The sequence below is a fragment of the Eptatretus burgeri genome, chromosome 9, assembly GCF_056783735.1.
Source record: "Eptatretus burgeri isolate ZD-2024b chromosome 9, Ebu_testis_v1, whole genome shotgun sequence".
Taxonomy (NCBI): Eukaryota; Metazoa; Chordata; class Myxini; order Myxiniformes; family Myxinidae; genus Eptatretus; species Eptatretus burgeri.
This window is the reverse complement of record NC_140969.1, coordinates 11,386,710-11,406,390: the sequence shown is the minus strand read 5'-3', so window position 1 is coordinate 11,406,390 and position 19,681 is coordinate 11,386,710. Positions and strand designations below refer to the sequence as shown.

At 43.7% G+C, this 19,681-nt stretch overlaps 1 protein-coding gene across 7 annotated transcripts in view; it reads right to left on the bottom strand.

Moving 5' to 3' along the window:
• The window catches only part of POT1 (protection of telomeres 1), a 278,625-nt gene that overhangs the window by 148,637 nt on the left and 110,307 nt on the right, over positions 1-19,681 (bottom strand). The window contains exons 1-5 of one of the 7 annotated variants that reach the window (XM_085894073.1): positions 16,803-16,919; positions 16,564-16,642; positions 15,159-15,294; positions 4,679-4,748; positions 4,153-4,247 (exon numbers count right to left, since the gene is read on the bottom strand). In XM_085894073.1, coding sequence (XP_085750199.1) covers positions 4,153-4,247; positions 4,679-4,748; positions 15,159-15,257 — 264 coding nt within the window. In that variant the 5' untranslated portion in view covers positions 15,258-15,294; positions 16,564-16,642; positions 16,803-16,919. Of the gene's footprint in view, positions 1-4,152; positions 4,248-4,678; positions 4,749-15,158; positions 15,295-16,563; positions 16,920-19,681 lie in introns of those variants that run through there. The other 6 variants (XM_085894076.1, XM_085894080.1, XM_085894079.1 and 3 more) reach the window with 6 other exon arrangements.

Below are 19,681 nucleotides of genomic sequence, written 5' to 3'. Positions count from 1 at the left end.
GCCTCAAAAGCCAGTCGCCGACTGGGAATCCTCCGTCGTGCAAAGTCCTTCCTCGGCCCTCTTGAGCTCCTGACCACTTACAAAGCTTTTGTCCGTAGCCTGATGGAGTACTGCTCTCCCCTCTGGGCTGGTGCTCCTGCCTCCCACCTTTCTCGGATTCACGCTGTCGAAACCAGGGCATTTAAGATCATCGGCATCTCCCGCAATGAAGCTGAGTCTTTGGGCCTCTCACTCAATCACCGCAAGTTGGTCGGTGGTCTTTCTGTCTTCTACCGACTCCTCTCCAGCCTTGCCCCCCCTGCTCTCTCTGCGATTTGTCCCCACCACATTTCCACAGGGCGCTCAAGGTCTGCCAACAACCCCCTTCTGGTAAAACTACCAAAATCACGAATCACTGCTCATCTTCACTCTTTCATTCCTCTTTTTTCTCGCCTTTGGAATAAACTTCCTCACTCTATTCTTTCCCATTCTTCCCTCCAGGCTTTCAAAACAGCTGTTCACCACCACCTCTTATCTTCCCCCATCCAAATCCTCGATCTTTTCTACCCCCGATAATCCACCCAAGCCCACTTCCTTCAATTCCCCTGCTTTCCTTCCTGAAAGTCCCTGTAATGTCCATCTTCTCTTCGCCATGTTCCCCGTCCTATCCCCATCCCTTTCCCTTCCACAGTTCACCTAATGCGTCTGTTCCCCACTGTTTTGTCCCTTCCACTCCCGCCCCTCTTGTCTCATGCCCCCTTGCTGCGAGTTGTGTGTTAGCTCTCATACGAGCCTCGACCAAGGTATACAAAAAAAAAAAAAAAAAAAAAACATTAACCAAGGATAAGGACAATTCCTGCTTTGACTGGTATCAAACCACCATAAGATGATCCCGACTCCAACTAAGGCAGCAGTTCAATCATAAATTGTTACGTTACAAACATTTGTATCATATGATATGTGGGACCCCTGATTTCGGAATAAAATGGGGGTGACCCCTAAATATTGTTTTCTTGAAGAAAAATTTTGTGTGCTCTTTATTTATATATGAAGGCATAAAAATAGCCTTGTGGAGAGAGGAAATGTGTTCATTATTTTTTCTGGACCACCCTAATGTACTATTCCCTCCCTGGTATTTTTATACACATGTACTACTCCCTCCCTGGTATTTTTATACATATGTACTACTCCCTCCCTGGTATTTTTATACACATGTACTATTCCCTCCCTGGTATTTTTATACATATGTACTATTCCCTCCCTGGTACTTTTATACACTAGTACGTGCCCGTAAAATAAATAAATAAATAAATTATAAATAAATATGCAAACCGCGAGCAACAAACAACAACCACACAGGCCGTTTCTTCGCTCTCGCGTGCCCGTACGTGCGTGGCCCGGAAATTCGCATATTATTCGCAATTTAGTTTTAATACCCGTTTATTCAATTAGCGCCAACGTATTTTACCTTTTCGCAATGTCGTGGCAAGGAAAAACAAAAAGAGAAGAGAAGAGAGAGAGAAAAAAATTTTACTTCCTGGTTCGGAGCATACCAGCACTCTGATGTTACCGAAATGTATGCACCGTCTAATAGGAAAACGATCATAACTTGGGGCATTGTGCTTCTCTATAAATGCGCATAAGAAATCGAGAAATTATTAGAATACACGAGGTCATCATTATCCGGAAGCCCGTACGTTGTAACCCGTAATGGGGAACGTGGCTGAGCTTCCCTTCCCCATCAGCCACGCCCACGCAACAACGTGTCTTGTCATTGGTTTGGTAAATAAATGGCCATAACTTGGGAAGCACTTGTCCGATTAATATCAAACCTTGAAAAGGCACATCCTCAGGTCCCCAGCAATATACCTGGGAAGTTTCAATTAGATCGGACCAGTGGTTGTCGAGAAACAGCGGTCACAGACACACACAGAGACACAGAGATTGCTGGAATTATATATAGATATGTACTACTCCCTCCCTGGTATTTTTATACATATGTACTATTCCCTCCCAGGTATTTTTCTCATTATTCAATTTTACTTCTCCCTTGTCAAAACAGAACACCTTCAAGTTTGCTTTTTAAGACAAATCTTGATTTTGCAGCAATTTCACAAACGAAGCAGAAAGCTCGGGTTAAAACAGGACTTGGCTTGGATAAAAAAAAAAAAACAAAAAAAAAAACAATGAATTTTTTCTATTTTGCCCGGTTCCTACTTGCAAAAAGAAATATTATGCATTTTCCTCAAAAGCGATTAGCTATGGAGCACTTTCAATGAAGGTGCAATCTCCCTTTTGAGAGTGTGGATTTTTATAAACCTTCAACAAACATCCCTTTAAATACCCTCGAAGCTCGGACCTCCAATCGCGAGAATTACAATTCCCACCATTCACATTACGTGCCACTTCTGTCTAAGTATCGAAGACGATCGTTTGGCCTCCATTTAATTATTTTCAGAAACTATGTGATAGATGCTCAACTTGTGCAAAAATTCTGAATCTTGTGAAATGTTTTTCATTTTTTAAAATTAAAATCCTTTGATAACACAAGTACCTCAACCTGTGTCGTCATGCAACCTTTCTCCACAAATCCAGAACCAAGCCCACCAGGAGGGGGAGAAACAATATGAACGAACCCACGCGGATGAGAGGACAAAGGCAAAGCAAAGATTCTTTGCAAAACGAACCGAGATATGGAGAGATGCGCTAGGGGTCGCTGAAATTCCACCTACCGAGGAGGATTACTTTCTGCGCATTACTTCACAGTGCTATCCATAAGAATGCATGGAATTCCTGCTGCGAGTGTGAAAAGTTCCCAATAAATCAGAGCCTTTAGGAGGAATGTGCATTTAGAATGCAGCAATGAGACTTCTGCGAGTAGGATCGAGCTCAAGAGATTCCCCACAAAACAAGATCCCCAAATGTATAGTATTGGATAAACATTTTTTGTAAATATATAACCCCTCACATGACCCATGACAGCCAGAACGCTGGGACAATTGTTTGCAACTACAAGCTAACAACAGTTTTTGGGCAACAGGAGGATCTCGGTGATTGCGGAGAAGGATCTTGCTTTACCATATCGACAAGAGATGGAAGGAATCGATCTCGAGAGAACACGTGAATGGATGAATCCCAAATGCATCATTCCAACAGTCTCGTGTATAGGTATGCCTGGTGTTGACTTTCTGGTTAGGATGGTGGGCTTGGGATCCCAGGGTCCTGAGTTCAAATCCAGGTGGGGTTGACTTAGCCTGTCATCCTTCCAAAGTCGGCAAAAGGAGTACCAGCTTGCTGGGATGATTGAGCCATTTGAGTATACTGTGTTGGAGTGGTCACCCATCAAGGATTGTGCCCAATAGCCAAGGAGACTGCCTCTGCAGCTGTACAGATTATGGTCCCAATGGATGGATGGAGTGTATCGGTTGCCCTTCATATCTGAAGGCAGCCTTTCACATGAAGCATGCAAACTACCTGGTCAATTTATTCTTTTTTATTGTAGGAGCTGCAATACAGACAGCAACCACACTCTAACATCGCTAGCAGTGTAACATTCGTATTAAGGAACCTCCAAGATTAGACCACGTACTACCTGCAGTCCAGGCAGGTATCTGGAATTTAGCCAGGATGTCGACGGTGATAACTCACCTACTTTTCACAAAAGACAGCAAGGGATCTTTAACATCCAGCAACTAATGCTGGCAGATGAGACAGTTTAACATTAATCCGAAGGATGACGCACACATTGATGAATCACCCTGCCTGTGAAACACCAGGATGGCAGTTTATAGCTGTGCACAGATTCAAACTCAGGCTATAGACAGGTCAGAGGTGAGTGCGCATACATCTACAGTAGATTCCAGACTATCCTACCAGCACATTCTCGCAGTACGCACTGCTGGAAGAGGTATCCATGCCGAAGACACGTTTGGCTAGTATGGTAACGAATCTCCCATTTCAGAGCCGGTAGCCACTATAAGAATACCAGAGTATTACTCCAGACCAATTTCAATACACAAACCCAGTTCCGTAGCCGAATGAAGTCGTAATCAAAACATAACAAGATCGACACATTAAAGACTACAGCAGGACATCTAAATTAATAAAAGAGAGAGAGCCAATGCAAAATTTTTGAACGGAAAGCGAAACAAAAAATTCATAGTAATAACGTACCGCTTCTCGAATGGTAGAATCAGCTTCTTCTGCCAAGCTTCCAAAGAAATAAACATTGATGGTGATATGGGCAGGGGTTTCCTCATCTTGCATGCCTGATGGAATAATGTGTGGACAAGGAAATGGTATCAGAACAAGCCACAATGAGCATCCAAAGAAAACAAAGAGCTAATGGGTGTGTGATTATATATATATATATATATATATATATATATATATATATATATATATATATATATATATATATATGAAAACAAGATCTGATGTAATATTGAAACCAAATTTAAGAGATTGAAAAATAATTTGAATTACAGTGCCAATTTGTGGTTCAGTAGGGTAAGCTTTAAAGACACTGTAAAGCAGGCTGATAGGATGAGTTTCTCTGCCGTGTCAGCTCGAGATCAATATGGAGTTATGTTCCTCGAAAGAGGCCTCTCTCCCAAAAAAACCACAACAATGCACAGTAAAGAAATTCATTACCAACGGCAATGCGGTTAAACTGCCAAAACTACATCTTCGCACAAACCTTCATGCAGGACTATCTTGAGTATGTTTTGTCGGCTCGAGGCCAAAGGAAAACGTTCTGCTACAGTGCCCTGTGGAAATCAGGAAGTGAGGTAAACATTAAAACATGCTTTATACCAGACACCAGACCGAAGGGAATGCGTACATCAACTTGTAATGGCCTCCAATTGTCTTTTTTTTTTCCTTTAAAAATCAAGTTTGCTTCGCAGTCAATTGGAGTTAAACGGGTGCATACAAGGCCTCAGGTGACCAGTGAGTCAGCTCTTGGGCTGTGAGGTCAACTTGTACAAACACACAACCACTTGAACTACATATACGGCACCCATCGATAGTTTACTCCCCCTTTCAAATTTTTCACCTTTTGTTGCCTTATAGCCTGGAATTAGATTGCATTAAATCAGACTTTTTCCACCATTATTTACACATCGCAACCCACAACTTCCAAGTGAAAAACAAATTCTACAAATTACAGGAAAATAAATAAAAAATTACAAAACTAGAATATCTTGGTTGGATAAGTCTCTATCCCCCCCCCCCCCTTTATAATTGCAATTGTAAATTTGTTCAAGTAGAACCAGTTACCTTCAAATCTCACACCAAGTTAATTGGCCTCCTCCTTTGTTAAATTGTAGTGATTCTGATTATTTCAGAATGAAATCAGCTGTTCCTGTAAGTTTCCTCTGACTGAGTAGTGCATTTCACAGCAAAGACTCAACCACGAGCCCCAAGGAGCTTTCAAAAGACCTCCGGAATAAAATTGTGGAAAGGCACAGATCAGGGGATGGGTATAAAAGTATTGGGTCGCAGGGTAGCTGTTTTGTAGCTACTTCAGGGAGTGACGTCCTTGCCCTGAGCAAGTCCCGAGCTCAGCTGGCTCTGGCCGAGTCCCTGGTTTGGGCCCCTTTTCCAGGGTAACGGATCCCCACTGCCTTGTGGGGGAAGCCTCTTTAGGCTAAGGCTATGGGAAGGGCACTCAGATATCAAACTGCACCTGTAGGTCAGCCTGGAAAGTGCTCCATCGTGGATAGATGCGCCCATGAAAGTCTATGGTGGCTTCAATTTAGGCACCACTTATGCAGCATATACAGACAGCTGTGTCCATTATAGATATCAAGACCAATCATGCCTGTGCCACATCAACACCAGACCAATTTATATTGTCGTGTCCAGGGGTGTAAATTAATTATCCTGACTCAATTGTCATGGACAGGGAGGTTAACACCAGCCTGAACGGATAGCCAGTGTTCCACCTTGGTCCTTGGAGATTACAGCGTGTGCGGGATGGGAGGCGGCGAAGCACGTACCAGACGTGTTCACCAGGACGGAGAACAAGGCTTTACACTCGAACATGGAAAACGTGGGCATGGGGAAGCACACTCGAATATGGCGCCAAGCAGCTCTCTGGGCGGGAAACGTATGTGAGGTATTCATGTGGCGGTATTCAACACTGGGCACAGAAACTGCCGTGCAGATTCTTTTTCACGAGCGAAAATGCTGAGTGTTCCTCTCTTGCACCAGATTCGTTCACCACGATTACCCACTTTCCTCCTCGTCCATATGACCGGACAATTTTGAGGCCCCGTGATAAGGCCACAAGCACGCTCTCCTTCCCTCCTCAGAAATGTAGATGCTTCACGACTCAGCCGAACAGACAATGGCTCACGTTTTGCTCTAGCGCGCGAACAAATTCGCCTCGGCACTAACACAAGAATGGTGCAGCATTTTTCACCATGTCGAGGGGAAGCCAGCGAGCGAGATCCTTTTGCCTCCAATCGCGTACCTTACACAACTCTCCTCTCCCCCGAACCTTCCAACGGCATGCCCATCCATCATCCACCCCAGGGACATGGTTTGCTAGTTGTCATTCCTGGAGGTGGGGGTTTTGCCTGCTTGGAAGTTGTTGTTTTAAGAATCCGATTCCTTTTCATCAGCAGTTTTGAAAATGTAAAAAAATAGGAAAAGGTCACAGGGGACAGACAATCACATAATGAGAGAAATTCTCTTTAAACCCTCCCTGTCATAGCACTGCCACCCCCCCCCCCGCCCCGTGCGGTGACAGGTACCAACTTAACCTGACAGTTTCCCTTAATTCCATTGAGATCTCATCCTCGTACACAGACCATACTACTCTATACAATCCTAACTTTAATATGAAGTTCCTCCATCTACCCCACAAACATTTCAAATATATATACATATATATATATATATATATATATATATATATATATATATATATATATATATATATATATATATATATATATATATATATATATATGAAGACCACAAGGGGAAAACCAGAGATGTCACTTTATAAATTTCAGGGTTATTGCACCTGCCAATAGTTGGCAACATAAGGTTTCCTCTCACAATATTACTTTAACAAATAACCAGGGGTGTCACATAATTTATATGGTATAAAGTTTAGCCATGCAATGAAAAAACAAGTGTTGTCAAAGCTGAACAAGTAGAAACCCAGAGTTGTCAGTACTTTACTCCTGGTTATCTCCCTTTCATTCATGTTAACTGTTCCACCATAATATTCAGTTGAGAAACTAAAAAATGAAAGGTTGTAAAACTTTCACAGCATAAACTCTGAGCACTACAATAGCCTATTTGGTTATATCATGGGCTCCGTAGTTGGTGCATATCGTGGTTCAAGCCTGGTCAAACCTTTATTGTGACTTTTATGGGACCCACGCCGTGGCTTAATGGTTAGCGCGTCTGAGTACCCATCCTCATTCGATGTACCCACCGCCCAATCAACCTGCTTAGGTATATGAGGGAGTCACATGAGGTGACTTCAGCTATCGCGGGGGTTGTTTATCCTTGGTTTCCTCCCGGTTTTCCATTACATTAAGTAGTACGGAGTAAGAAATGGAGAATCCGTCGTCATATAAGCGAAATACCCTTGAATCTGGCGTTGAACACCAATCAAACAAAAAAACAATGACCGTTTAATGTTGAAAAAAATAATCTGTGATCACCAAAGTCATGTAATGTATGCTAATAACCAACAAGCATGAATTTTCTACACATCCTGGGTTAAAACTGCATGGCAATTATTAAACAAGGGAATAACCAGTGATGTCAGTTTGCAACATTGATTCGTTCTTTGCTCTTAAATTAAATAACACAGAAGCTTGGCAAATGCTACATGCTTAATTTGATCGGCCAATGATCACTCTTCCTTTTACTGAATAAGAAATCTATATGACAGTTATTAAACAGTCCACCAAAGTCTTGAAACTTTGTTTTTCAGTTTCTTCAAAATTGACTTATCCTGACATCTCTGCTTTTCCCCTTGTGGTCTTCATATATATATATATATATATATATATTGTAAAGGTTGTGGGGGTAGATGGAAGAATTTAATCAGGAGTTTAGCATTGTATGGAGTTGCTTGGTCCATGGACGTGTAGAAAGCAACTCGATGTAACTAAGTTAGGGAATCTGTGAACTTAAGTGTTACGTGTCACCACACGAGGGGTGATGCAGTGTTAATTAGCAAAGGGAGTAAAAATAAGTTCCCCAGTATGTGATTGCCCTCTGTGATTTTTCCTGTGTTTTTTATATTTCAAGACAGGCGGTAATGCTGGGAAACACGTCCCTGAAACCACAACAAACAGGAGAAGCTCTGCCTTCCTGAGTTTAGGGGCGAGCAGGCCACGCCCGGGAGGCGGAGGATATAGAGCACACAGGGAAGAGAGCGTGGAGGAGAGGCTGGCGCATTGCAAGGGGCTTCGGACTACTGAATAGGACGGGAGATCGGTCGCACGTGTGGTTGGTGAGAGGCTTCCGACCGGATAGAGAGAGAGATCTGTGTGATTGAGATCAAGGGCAGGCGGGTTGCGCACGTGCGAATTGTGGAAGGCTTCCGTCTGGATAGAATGGGAGATAGGCAGAGCGCACACACGAGGTCGGTGTGAGGAACACACGAGGCAGTAGCACCTTTGGAAAGAGGAAGGCTGGCACATTTTGATCCTTCGAGTGGAAAGCTGCTTGTGGATTTCCTGGCGTACGTCTGCCCTGCCATGAGAGAGGTGACGGCACCATTTGCGCACATTTGTACATGCTGGTGGAAGCGCTCCCCATTCCAAGTTCGACAAGGACCAGCTCTGGGCCAAGCTGAGTACCAGTATACTTGAAAAAGGAGGGTTTTCTTTTTATTTTGGTCACCCTTTGTCTGTATTTGAGTCTGTGTGCGAGGCCTCGACGGTAGGATTTTTTATTTCATACCAATATTATTATTACCTGTTGAATTATTGTCTTTGTAAATATTTGTGTATGTTCATTAAATGTGTTTATGATCGAAGATCGCCATCGAAGATCGGAGGTTACTGTTTTCACCCCTTTCTGTTTGTTTGTGAACAGTATTACGGAAAAACTCCTCAACGGATTTCGACGAAACTTGGTGGGGGATTAGGTATGGTCTAAGGATCATACCATTAGATTTTGGACTCGGTCCAAAATCCAATATGGCCGTTATGGCGGGCATTCAGAAAAAATATTTGAATTTTTTTTTTTTGCATATCTACATGTTTTAAGTGATTTCCAACCCCCCCCACCCCCCCGCCAAAAAAAATTGTTAGAGAAAAAAAATTTGCAACTTTTTTTCAACAAAATTTCGATTTTTTTTTTTGCATTTCTACATGTTATAAGTGATTTCCAACAAAAACCATGCCAAATTATAATTGTGGCTGATTTTGGAACTTCAGGTGGATATACCCACATAAAATCAATTTCTGTCTCAAGGAATCGAGTTATGACGAATGAATTGAGTATGTAAAAGTTAAAAGTAAAAAGGAAAGTTGCAAACTATAACTCTGTGAGCACTGTTGACGTCAAATTGAATGAATAGGATATCAGGTTCACTCGAGTGACCGAGCAGTATTGGCGGCGGAGGTTTTGCACTCGATCGAGTACTCCCCCTCTAGTTTTGAAGAAACTGTATTCGTGTAATTGTAGTGGGTTCGAGGATAAACCCCCTGTACATCCATTCCATTCTACGTGCTCCTCCGCCCGTCCGCCCGCTATTGCCCTCCACCATGCCCTTCGAGCACGTGTTAAAATCTCTGTCGATCAACGTGTACGCCTCCTCTTAATAAGGAACCGCTTGCCGACCAGGGGCTGTCGGTGTTAACCGCCCGTCACACGTCATGTCATATGAGCAGTGTGCTTCGTTGATTAAATTTAATGTTCCTGACTGCAAACCTCCTAACTGGTGATTAGCAGGGCAGCGACAATGTGCTTGCGAGGCAGGCGACACTTGTGGCTGGCAGGTCGTGAAGCAATCGCTGTGATAGGACTTGATTTGGACTCTGCTGCCTCGTCAAGTTAGGGGGTTCAGTCTGCATGCATATATATATATATATATATATATATATATATATATATATATATATATATTTATAGTTGTGGTTCGGGGGTGGGGATTCGGAAGATGGCGTCAATCACTGTCCGTAACCAGTTTGTGTTTTCGCACCCTACACTCGACAGCCAAATGCTACAGATTCGGCACCACCCTAACCACAAAATGCCGGTGATGTACTTGGTGATGTTTCATGGACGAGAGGAAAATGTCAAAGCACGAATGTGGCTCGTGACAAGCTGATGTCCACAGATTCGAGCGCCCAAGCTCGAACACGCCGCGTGGCAAAATGGCACTCGTCCATGTGTCGCAGTCCTCACGCGTGCAGTCTCGGCGCGTTCAGACCCCGCGAGGTCGACTGCACCAGAGCGAAAGATCGATGGTGGGTTTCAGCTGGTTTCTCCCAAGGTCCAGTATACAAGTCCAGGCCTGGCCTGTTCACCAGACAAGGCCAAATCGGGGTGTTGGGCTCCGCAGGCTGGGTCCATGGGATTCCAAGACGTCGTCGAGCCCTGAGGTGATTGGGGCAGTCAGAGGCTCCATCACTGGACTCCGGATGAACCTGTCGATGTCCTCCTAGAAAGCCGATCTTGCCCCACCTCGGCGCTCAGTTTCACCACTGCCGATCGCAGACTCGGCGCGCTCAGGTTCAGCTTCTCTCCCGGCAGATTCACCCTGCCTTTCCTTTCTTTTTTTAATTTTTTCGCTCGCCTCGAAGCCCACTGGCTCCTCCCTTCAGTTTCACTTCCTTCTCTAGGCCACTCCCCCCCCTCAGCGCTGGGCGGGGACTATTATCCAGAGAGAGGAAGGAAGAAAAAGAACCTCTCGGTCCACCACCAATGTATGAACAATGAACAGCCTCTTACACCTCCCGACACACATGTAGCGTCCATTTACCGAGCAACCTGGCTAAACATGCATTTAATGGGGGATCTGGGCTAATCCTATATTTAATAACACACTCAGGGCCATTTCCAAAACAATATATATGTATATATGTACATATACATTGTTTTGGGTTCTGCAAAACCGCATGCCTCAAAGACAATGGCACCCAACATACAGTGATCCCCAAGCATTCATTTCATTAGTCTTCATGCAGTTAGACCTCCCCTCATATCTCGTGGGTTAACGGAACCAAGTGCGTTGCGTGTGTCTTGTAGTTAGGTCTATTAACTATCTCCATCTCATATTCTGATTTCTACTTCATCCCTTTCCTTTTAGCCATGGTACAAACCAAGCAAGCAAGCAAGCATACACATCATTCAATATCTTCTTCTTCCTCTTTCGGCTTGCTCCCGTTAGGGGTCGCCACAGCAGATCAACCGTCTCCATTTCGCTCTATCCTCCACATCTTCCATTGACACTCCAACCACCCGCATGTCCGCCCTCACCGCATCCATGAACCTCTTCTTTGGCCTTCCTCTTCTCCTCCTGCCTGGCGGCTCCATCTTCAACATCCTTTTCCCGATATACTCTGTTTCCCTCCTGTGCACATGTCCAAACCATCTCAATCTCGCCTCTCTCACTTTGTCTCCAAACCGTCCTACCTGCGCTGTCCCTCTAATATACTCATTTCTTATCCTATCCATCCTCGTCACTCCCAACGAGAATCGCAGCATCTTTATCTCTGCCACCTCCAGCTCCGCTTCCTGTCTTATTGTTAGCGCCACCGCCTCCAAACCATACAACATAGCTGGTTTCACTACCATCTTATATACTTTCCCCTTCACTCTTGCAGCTACCCTTCTGTCACAAATCACTCCTGCAACTCTTCTCCACCCACTCCATCCTGCCTGCACTCTCTTTTTCACTTCTCTCCCACACTCTCCGTTACTTTGGATAGTTGATCCCAAGTATTTAAACCAATCCACCTTCCCCACCTCAACTCCTTGCAACCGCACCATCCCACCACCCTCCCTCTCATTTACGCACATGTACTCAGTCTTACTCCAACTGACTATCATTCCCCTTCTCTCCAGTGCGTACCTCCACCACTCGAGGCTCGCTTCAGCCTGCTCCCTACTCTCCCTACAGATCATGATGTCATCCGCGAACATCATAGTCCATGGAGACTCCAGTCTGATCTCGTCCGTCAACCTGTCCATCACCATTGCAAACAGGAAAGGGCTCAGAGTCGAACACATCATTCAATATGCGATCGAATAATAAGCACACCATGATGCCTGCCGTGGGTTCGGTTACCACAAGTCCATTGCACACTATACCACCCGCGCATCGTGCGCCATTATTTCATTAAAATATGCGCGCCAATTCCCAACCGGTACGTTACCTTACATCACACCTCGCTCACCAACCTCACGACTTCGATCACAAACGCCTCCTGCACACAGGAAAAATATTCCCGCACCCCCTCATACCACTGCATCGCTACAATTCGCCAGTCTTTTCAGAGTACTGCACGACTCGGGCTGTCCTCGGGATCACGCGATGCTGGGCCAAGCAACAGACGTCAATAGCTCGACCGCATCTCGCCGGGGACATCCTGGGTGAGCACGCGGAATTGATACAACCCTCATCCAGTCACCAGACCACGGCAAGAGAAGGGCAGTGAGGAGGGGTCGCAAGAAGGACAATCCGGGAGTTTGGTACGGTGCCCGGGTGTGCATTTTGGCTCATGAGAGGGGGCGTGTGAGTGGCGGGGAAAGTCTGTTGCTATTCGACATTCAGACTACACTCGGAGCATGTTCAGGGCCGGGGAGCCGGCTCAGGGAGCATACCCTATGTTGAGTCAGGAGCTTCGACTCGTGCCGAAGTAGATGGGCAACTGAGACAATTTCCAGTCCCACAGCCTGACAGGGCATGGCGAGGGCCGCTGTGGCCCAATAGAGAAGCAGGATTCGGGTCACAGCGCGTCACTTTGGGTCATCACCCCACCCTTCGCCCGGAGCATATAAAAGGGGAAGTACGGAGCTGTTAGCTCTCTTCTCTTCGCTCACTGTCTCATTATTGGTGTGCGATTGCCAGGACGTGCTTCTTCTTGATAGCCTGATCCAGGGCGACTGCTGAGACTCCCTGCCGTGCAGTTATCGCTTCACCAGCCCCATGCAGCCAGGCAGACCAGTGCGGAGTGTACGTCACCATGAGCCCCGGCAAAGTTATTAAGCAGGAGATAATGCGCCACATCTCGAGGTAGGAACGGTCAGGCGGAGCGTCCCAGTGAGGTACACGCTACACAAACAGACCTTTCACAGCTAGGTTGGGGATCTTTTGCCTCACGCATCTATTCTCCCCTCTCTCGATCCACCTCTCTATCCCGTCTTCTGTGGACACAAAAAAGAGCATCATTACTGACTCACAATCCCATTTTCCTCTGGCATGACACTGCACCCCCCACATTGCACTACACCACACCTCTCACTCCCACACCTTAGACACCACCAGTATTCCTCCCACCTACCTCTCCTTAAGCGTTCTGGGTTGCGTTGGTCTGCCGACCGCACCAGGTATCAAGAGGTCGTCTATTCTTATCTGCTCTCTTTCTTTCTGGGCTATATCTAATCTTCCATGTGTGTGTGTATGTGTGTGTTTGTGATGGTGCCTGTCCTAGTTTAAGTTAAGATTGTAGAAGTTATAACGGGATAACTCTGCTCTCTGTCTACATTTGTAAGATTGCTTGTCTTTTGCCGCACCCCACAAATTCCTTGCTATCCTCTGCTGTACATACAAATAAACCCCATTCAATGTGACACATACTTTTCCTCGCCATAGCAAAATAAATGCTTTGTATAGAAAATGTTCTCAGCTCGTTTTTGTCTTTTCCTCAATTTGTCCAGCATGGTTCGCACCCTAATTTAGCCGGGAGGTTATTCCCCAACAATCTGTTTCCCAGCCGGTACTTGCTTGGCAGTTCCGCTCGGCTGCATCTGATCTGGTAAGATGATCCGGTTTGAGCAAGTGCGTACCGAGGGCGTGTCCCCCGGTAATTAGATCACGTGACCTTTCGGGAAATGGTATTCATTCGAGGTAGGACCCGAAGTCACGTGGTCAAGTTATTGGCATTTACGGTCGATTAACGACCCGCCACGTGACGAAGTTATTTGTGTGTGACAGCCTGTGATTCCGGAGAGTCTGGTGGGAACCCGAGGTAGTTCACCCCTCGTGGTCTTCGACCCTGACCCCGGGTCCGCAACAATGTGTATATATATATATATATATATATATATATATATATATATATATATATATATATATATATATATATATATATATATAATATACTCTTCTTATGCCGTTCTCACTGAAGAAGCTGCATAAAGCAACCATGAAAGGCCGCCCAAGGAAGGCCTTTGCTCTTTCAAACCCTTCCCAGAACTCCTCCACAGGTGTAAAGACATTCACGAATAGTATTGGTCATGGTTGGATAAGAAAACCAGGAACCACTGGTCGGTGTGGATGACCCACAAAACAGAAGTAAATGTCTACGTTTTGTTTTTGTATTTTTTTTAATGCTGTGAACAAACTTTGGTACATCATGGGTGATGAAGGTTGCGGTCAAGTTTCATCAAAATTGTGTGTGTAGTTTGAGAAGAAAGCAAATACCTATTTTGGGGGGCAACCCCCTCCCCCGTAAACACTCTCAAACATCTTCCAACATCTATGAAATTTAGAACCAAATTATTTAAATAGCGTGACCAAACATTGGTACATCATGGGTGATGAAGGTTATGTGTGTGTGGTTAAGAAGAATAAAGCAAATACATATTTGGGGGGACGGGGACGGGGACGGGGACGGGGGGGGGGGGGACCCACCTGTTGACCTCCTTAGATCCCAATTTTTTTTTCATGGTGTGAACAACTTTGTACATCATGGGTGATGAAGGTTGTGGTGAAGTTTAATCGAAGTTTCATGAAAGATTTCATTTTTCATCGCAAAACGTTTTTCCCACTCAAAGTTTATATATGGATAACGTATAATTTTTTTTAATTTTTTTTTTTTTTGAGTACAAAAGTGCATCAGAAAATACTCACAACGACCCAGATGTTTGGAATCATCAAAATATATTGTAGGTGAGATATACCAATCTACAATGGCAGAAGACAATGTTAAAACATGCAACTTGGAAGCAAGTAATCAAGCACATACCTTAACATAGCTGTCTTGCGGACAGGGACCTGGCTGTAGGTTCTGAAGCAAGATGTGGAAATAATGACTGGGGACTGGGACAGTTAAAAGTGATGCCATCTCAGCCACCAACAAGCGCAATCAGAACACCCTCGGTCTGTAAAAAAAAAAAAAAAAAAACACAAGCAGATCAGGTACATTGCAGGGCTGACATGATCCACCCGAGAAGTATACACACTCAACTCTGAGATGTACAGACAGACAGGGTTCGAATCTCGACCGAGCTCTATAAAACTGCCATCCTGGTGCTTCACAGATGGGGCGAGGTGGTGACGCATCATGCTCCCTCAGATGGACTTTAAGCTTGGCGTTCTACCTGCCAGCATCAGTTCATAGCGAACGCAGTGAGCTTCATACTTAACGCGTGCACATGAGAGAATAGGAAACAACAACAACAACAACAACAACACAATACCCCTGGCTATTTGGAATCCGTGTCGTTAGCTATGACCTTTTGCTTCCGGTTGTTGTTAAATGCTGTGCGGTGTATAAACACGGTTGGGTTTTATTTCTATCTTGTGAATATTACTTAACGCGTGCACATGAGAGAATAGGAAACAACAAAAACAACACAATACCCTGGCAATTGTGAATCCATGTCGTTGGCTATGACCATTTTGCTTCCGTTTTTGTTTTGTTTCTGGTTTTTTTTTTGTTTCCGGTTTTTGTCATGGGGAATGACGCATGCTGGGAGATCATGACCGGAAGTGTTTATTTATTTATTCAATTACTTTTTTCCCCAAAGTTAATTTTTTTCATGACAGGAAGTGTTTATTTTGTATTTAACATTACCGGGAGTGATTTTGAAACTCTTTCCGGAACTTTTAATTTATTTTATTCTTGACCAGAAGTGATCCTTTATTTATTTATTCAATTATTTTTTTCCCAAAGTTAATTTTAATAAAGATATCTCCCGCATCATCAAAAAATATTTTTTAATCGTGATTTACATTATTTGATCGCTGATCCCGAATCCAGGCCGAAGTAACCGGAAATTGCGTCAAAATCATCAGCTGTGCGGCGCTTACACGTACCACGGTAGAGTTGGCAGGTATACAGTTGTGAACAAGTTTTATATAAACTCAGAAGCGAATGTAAGAAGAATTCTACGTTCGCTTCTAGGCTTTGCCTGTTCCATATTAGACTTTAAAAGATCCCACGGTGTCCTTAGCGAAGAGTAGGCGAGCTATCGCCGGCACCCTGAAGAAATTCCAAATTCCTGCTCTGACTAGCACTGGGTTGGCAATGTCAATGCAAAATAGCACAACGTACAACGATATGCAGAAACACTGTGAAATGTGTCCACAACATGGTCACGTGTCCACAACATGGTCACGTGTCCACCACACACTTTACAAACACTTACATCAAGTCAGGCATTGGCGAAACGGACGTCAAATCGCGAGCAGCTCGGACGAGATGTTAAATACCGCACTCGACGTCACCTTGAGAAGAGGAACCAGGCAGTTGGATCATTTACCCGAAGAACCAAAACAAGAGAAAAACGACAGGAAGTGAAAATATTATTTTTATAATTAACCATCGCTAGATGTTTCCAAAACGAAGTGCTAATCTCGGAGATGACGTCACAGCAAAGTCACTCACTCTGCACATCACATGCATTAAAAAAAAGAACGAACCAAAGGTTCGTGCGTGAAAAGAGAACGTTGAAACAGAAAACGAACCGCGGGAATTTGAACGGCTCTGCGTCACAGCGTGACGTCATCACGTTGACGGGTCTTTCTTATGGTGAGGTTAACGAACGTATTCGAATCAGGCGTTATTTAACGTTACGGCAACGTAAAAGGATCCATAAGGCGGATTCGATAAACATTCAAACTTTTGGTGAGAAAATTATTTGTGTTTATTAACTTGCGAATGACGTCATCACGTTAGGGATCGCCGACGGTGCATCATCATGCACGAACTTTGACAAATTAATTAATTATCATTGACCGTACACCCTCTTATATTATACCGGTGACGACAGCACCGTCAAAACCATCTACCAATTACGTTCGTCTGGAGGAGCTGAAGAGGAAGAAAAGTTTTGGGAAAACGTGGGAATGAGTTTGAGGCAGTGGGGGGGGGGGAGAAAGGGGGGGAGTTAACTGGAAATAAAATTCAAATTGAGAAAATTAATAAAGAAACCGCCTTAATTAGTAAACTTAGTGATGGCATATATATAGTTAGATGTTATCTACACATTTTGAAGCGGTGTAGTGCCTTCAATATTTGGTCCGTATGTCCTTTCTTTCATTCGTCCATCACTAAAATGAAGAGGAAGAACCTTAAACCCCTCCACGTGGGGATGACTTGTCGCAAGTTGGCGATTGCAGTTTCGCCACGTGTGCCCACACACCCACTCACACAAACACCAGTTCGTACTTGCAAAATCGAAGTTTTAGCCGCGTCTCGTGGAGAGCTTCTTCTTCTTGAGCTTCTTCTTCTTCTTGAGCTTCTTCTTCTTCTTGAGCTTCTTCTTCTTCTTCTTCTTCTTCTTCTTCTTCTTCTTCTTCTTCTTCTTCTTCCAAAACCTTTAGGATGCGACTCTTTTATATACACGATCCGGATCTCCTTAAATAATAAACACTTGTACACATCCTTGCATTGACGGTGCCTTTTGAGAGCGTCTATCATCAACTTTTAAATATATTCGGACATTTGCTTTAAAGTTTCGAAAAGTTCATGTTACTATTTAAAGATTATTCCATTTAATGTGTTGTTATTTCGTAAATACACTATTTTCTTGTCATGAACAACGATCGTCCATGACGGGTCTCGCTATTGGCTCCGTCAAGGCACGTGATGAAATATTGGAAGTTGTTGTTGTTATTGCCTTTAGGACGCGGCTCTTGGACACATTTGTCCTTGTTCAAGTACATTCTGCCTGTCTGTTTGTCAATCACTTACAGGTCACAATTTTAAACCGATCATGAAACTACCGAGTTATAGAGGGAGTCTCAAATGAGAAGCCCATTGATTTTTGAGGTCAAAGGTCATGTTGAGGTCGAATTTATAAAATCATCATTTTTCATCTGTTTGACTTGAAAGTTGAACAGGATTTGCATATTGCGTCGCTGAATTGGTACAACAACTATTTGTGAGGTCAAAAGGGCAAAGGTCAAACCGATGAAAGCATCAATTTTTTATCTTAAAAAATCGTCAATTTTCATCCGATTGACTTGAGAATTAAACAGCAATAATTGCAGAGTCCATTTCTGAATTGGGAAACCAATTATTTTTGAGATCAAAACGTCAAAGGTCAACTAAAGGACAAACGTCTACAATCATCAATTTCCAACTGAAAAATCATCAATTTACATCCTATTAACTTGAAAGATGAACAGGATTTGCATCACTGTCCATCAGTGAATTAGGAAAACAACTATTTTTTAAGGTCAAAGGTCAACTCAATGTCAAACTTCTAAAATCAAATTCCATCTGAAAAATCGTCAATTTTGATCCCATTAAACTTGAAAATTAAGCAGCAATTGCATAGTGCATTGCTGAATTTGGAAACCAACTATTTTTGAGGTCAAAAGGTCAAAGGTCAAACTTCAAAAAATCACTTTCAATCTGAAAAATAATAATTTTTCTTCTGATTGACCTGAGCTTTGATTAAGATTGTCAATTTAAATGTTAATGAAATGGACGATTTGATGTATCCATGGCAACCTTTGGAGAGGGGGGGTGGATTTTGCAAGTATCATGTTCTGCACGACATCGTTTTCTTGTTTATTTATTCTTTATTTTAAACTTCACCACTTATTTCGGATACAGGTGCGATTTTTTTTGACTTCATTTCACCGGGGAAGGGGTGGTGCAGGAGATATGAACAATAGAGTACATCAATGGAGTGTTATGTTTTCTTTTGTGGGGCGAGGGCCGGGGAGGAAGGGGTAAAGAGTGAGGAATGGACATTCACATATGGACCAACAACACATATTCACCTTTTGACGAGACCCTCTCACAAACATCTATATGTGTATAAATCACTCGGCTATAATCAAACGGAAGACCAAATACTGCATTGAAATCATCATAAGGAACCCGAATAAGCAAAGAGCAAAGATGGAGTCATCAGGAGGAATCAGGATAGGATTCGGGTTTCAGCCGCGACTCCACAACCCTCAAACCCATCCAGGCAAAGCCAAATGAGCCTTACAGAAAACATTCTGCAAGAATTCACTCCTCCTTCGCCAGATAAATAACGAAAGAGAGAAACAGAGTAAAAGAGGTGAAAGAGAAGAAAAAGCAAGAATTAGAATTAATAAAGAGAAATGTGAAAAAAGCAAAATGAAGTGTGAAAGAAACAAAGATGTCAGGAAGAACTCGGAGAGATAAATTTCAACAGTTTCTCCCCAGGCTCAGACATAGCAAGAGGTTCAAGCGACCAGAAGTCTGTCAGCAGGGAAGCACAGTCCACACAGCATCAGGATATGCTACAAACATAATGAAACCGAAGACCAAATACTGTATTG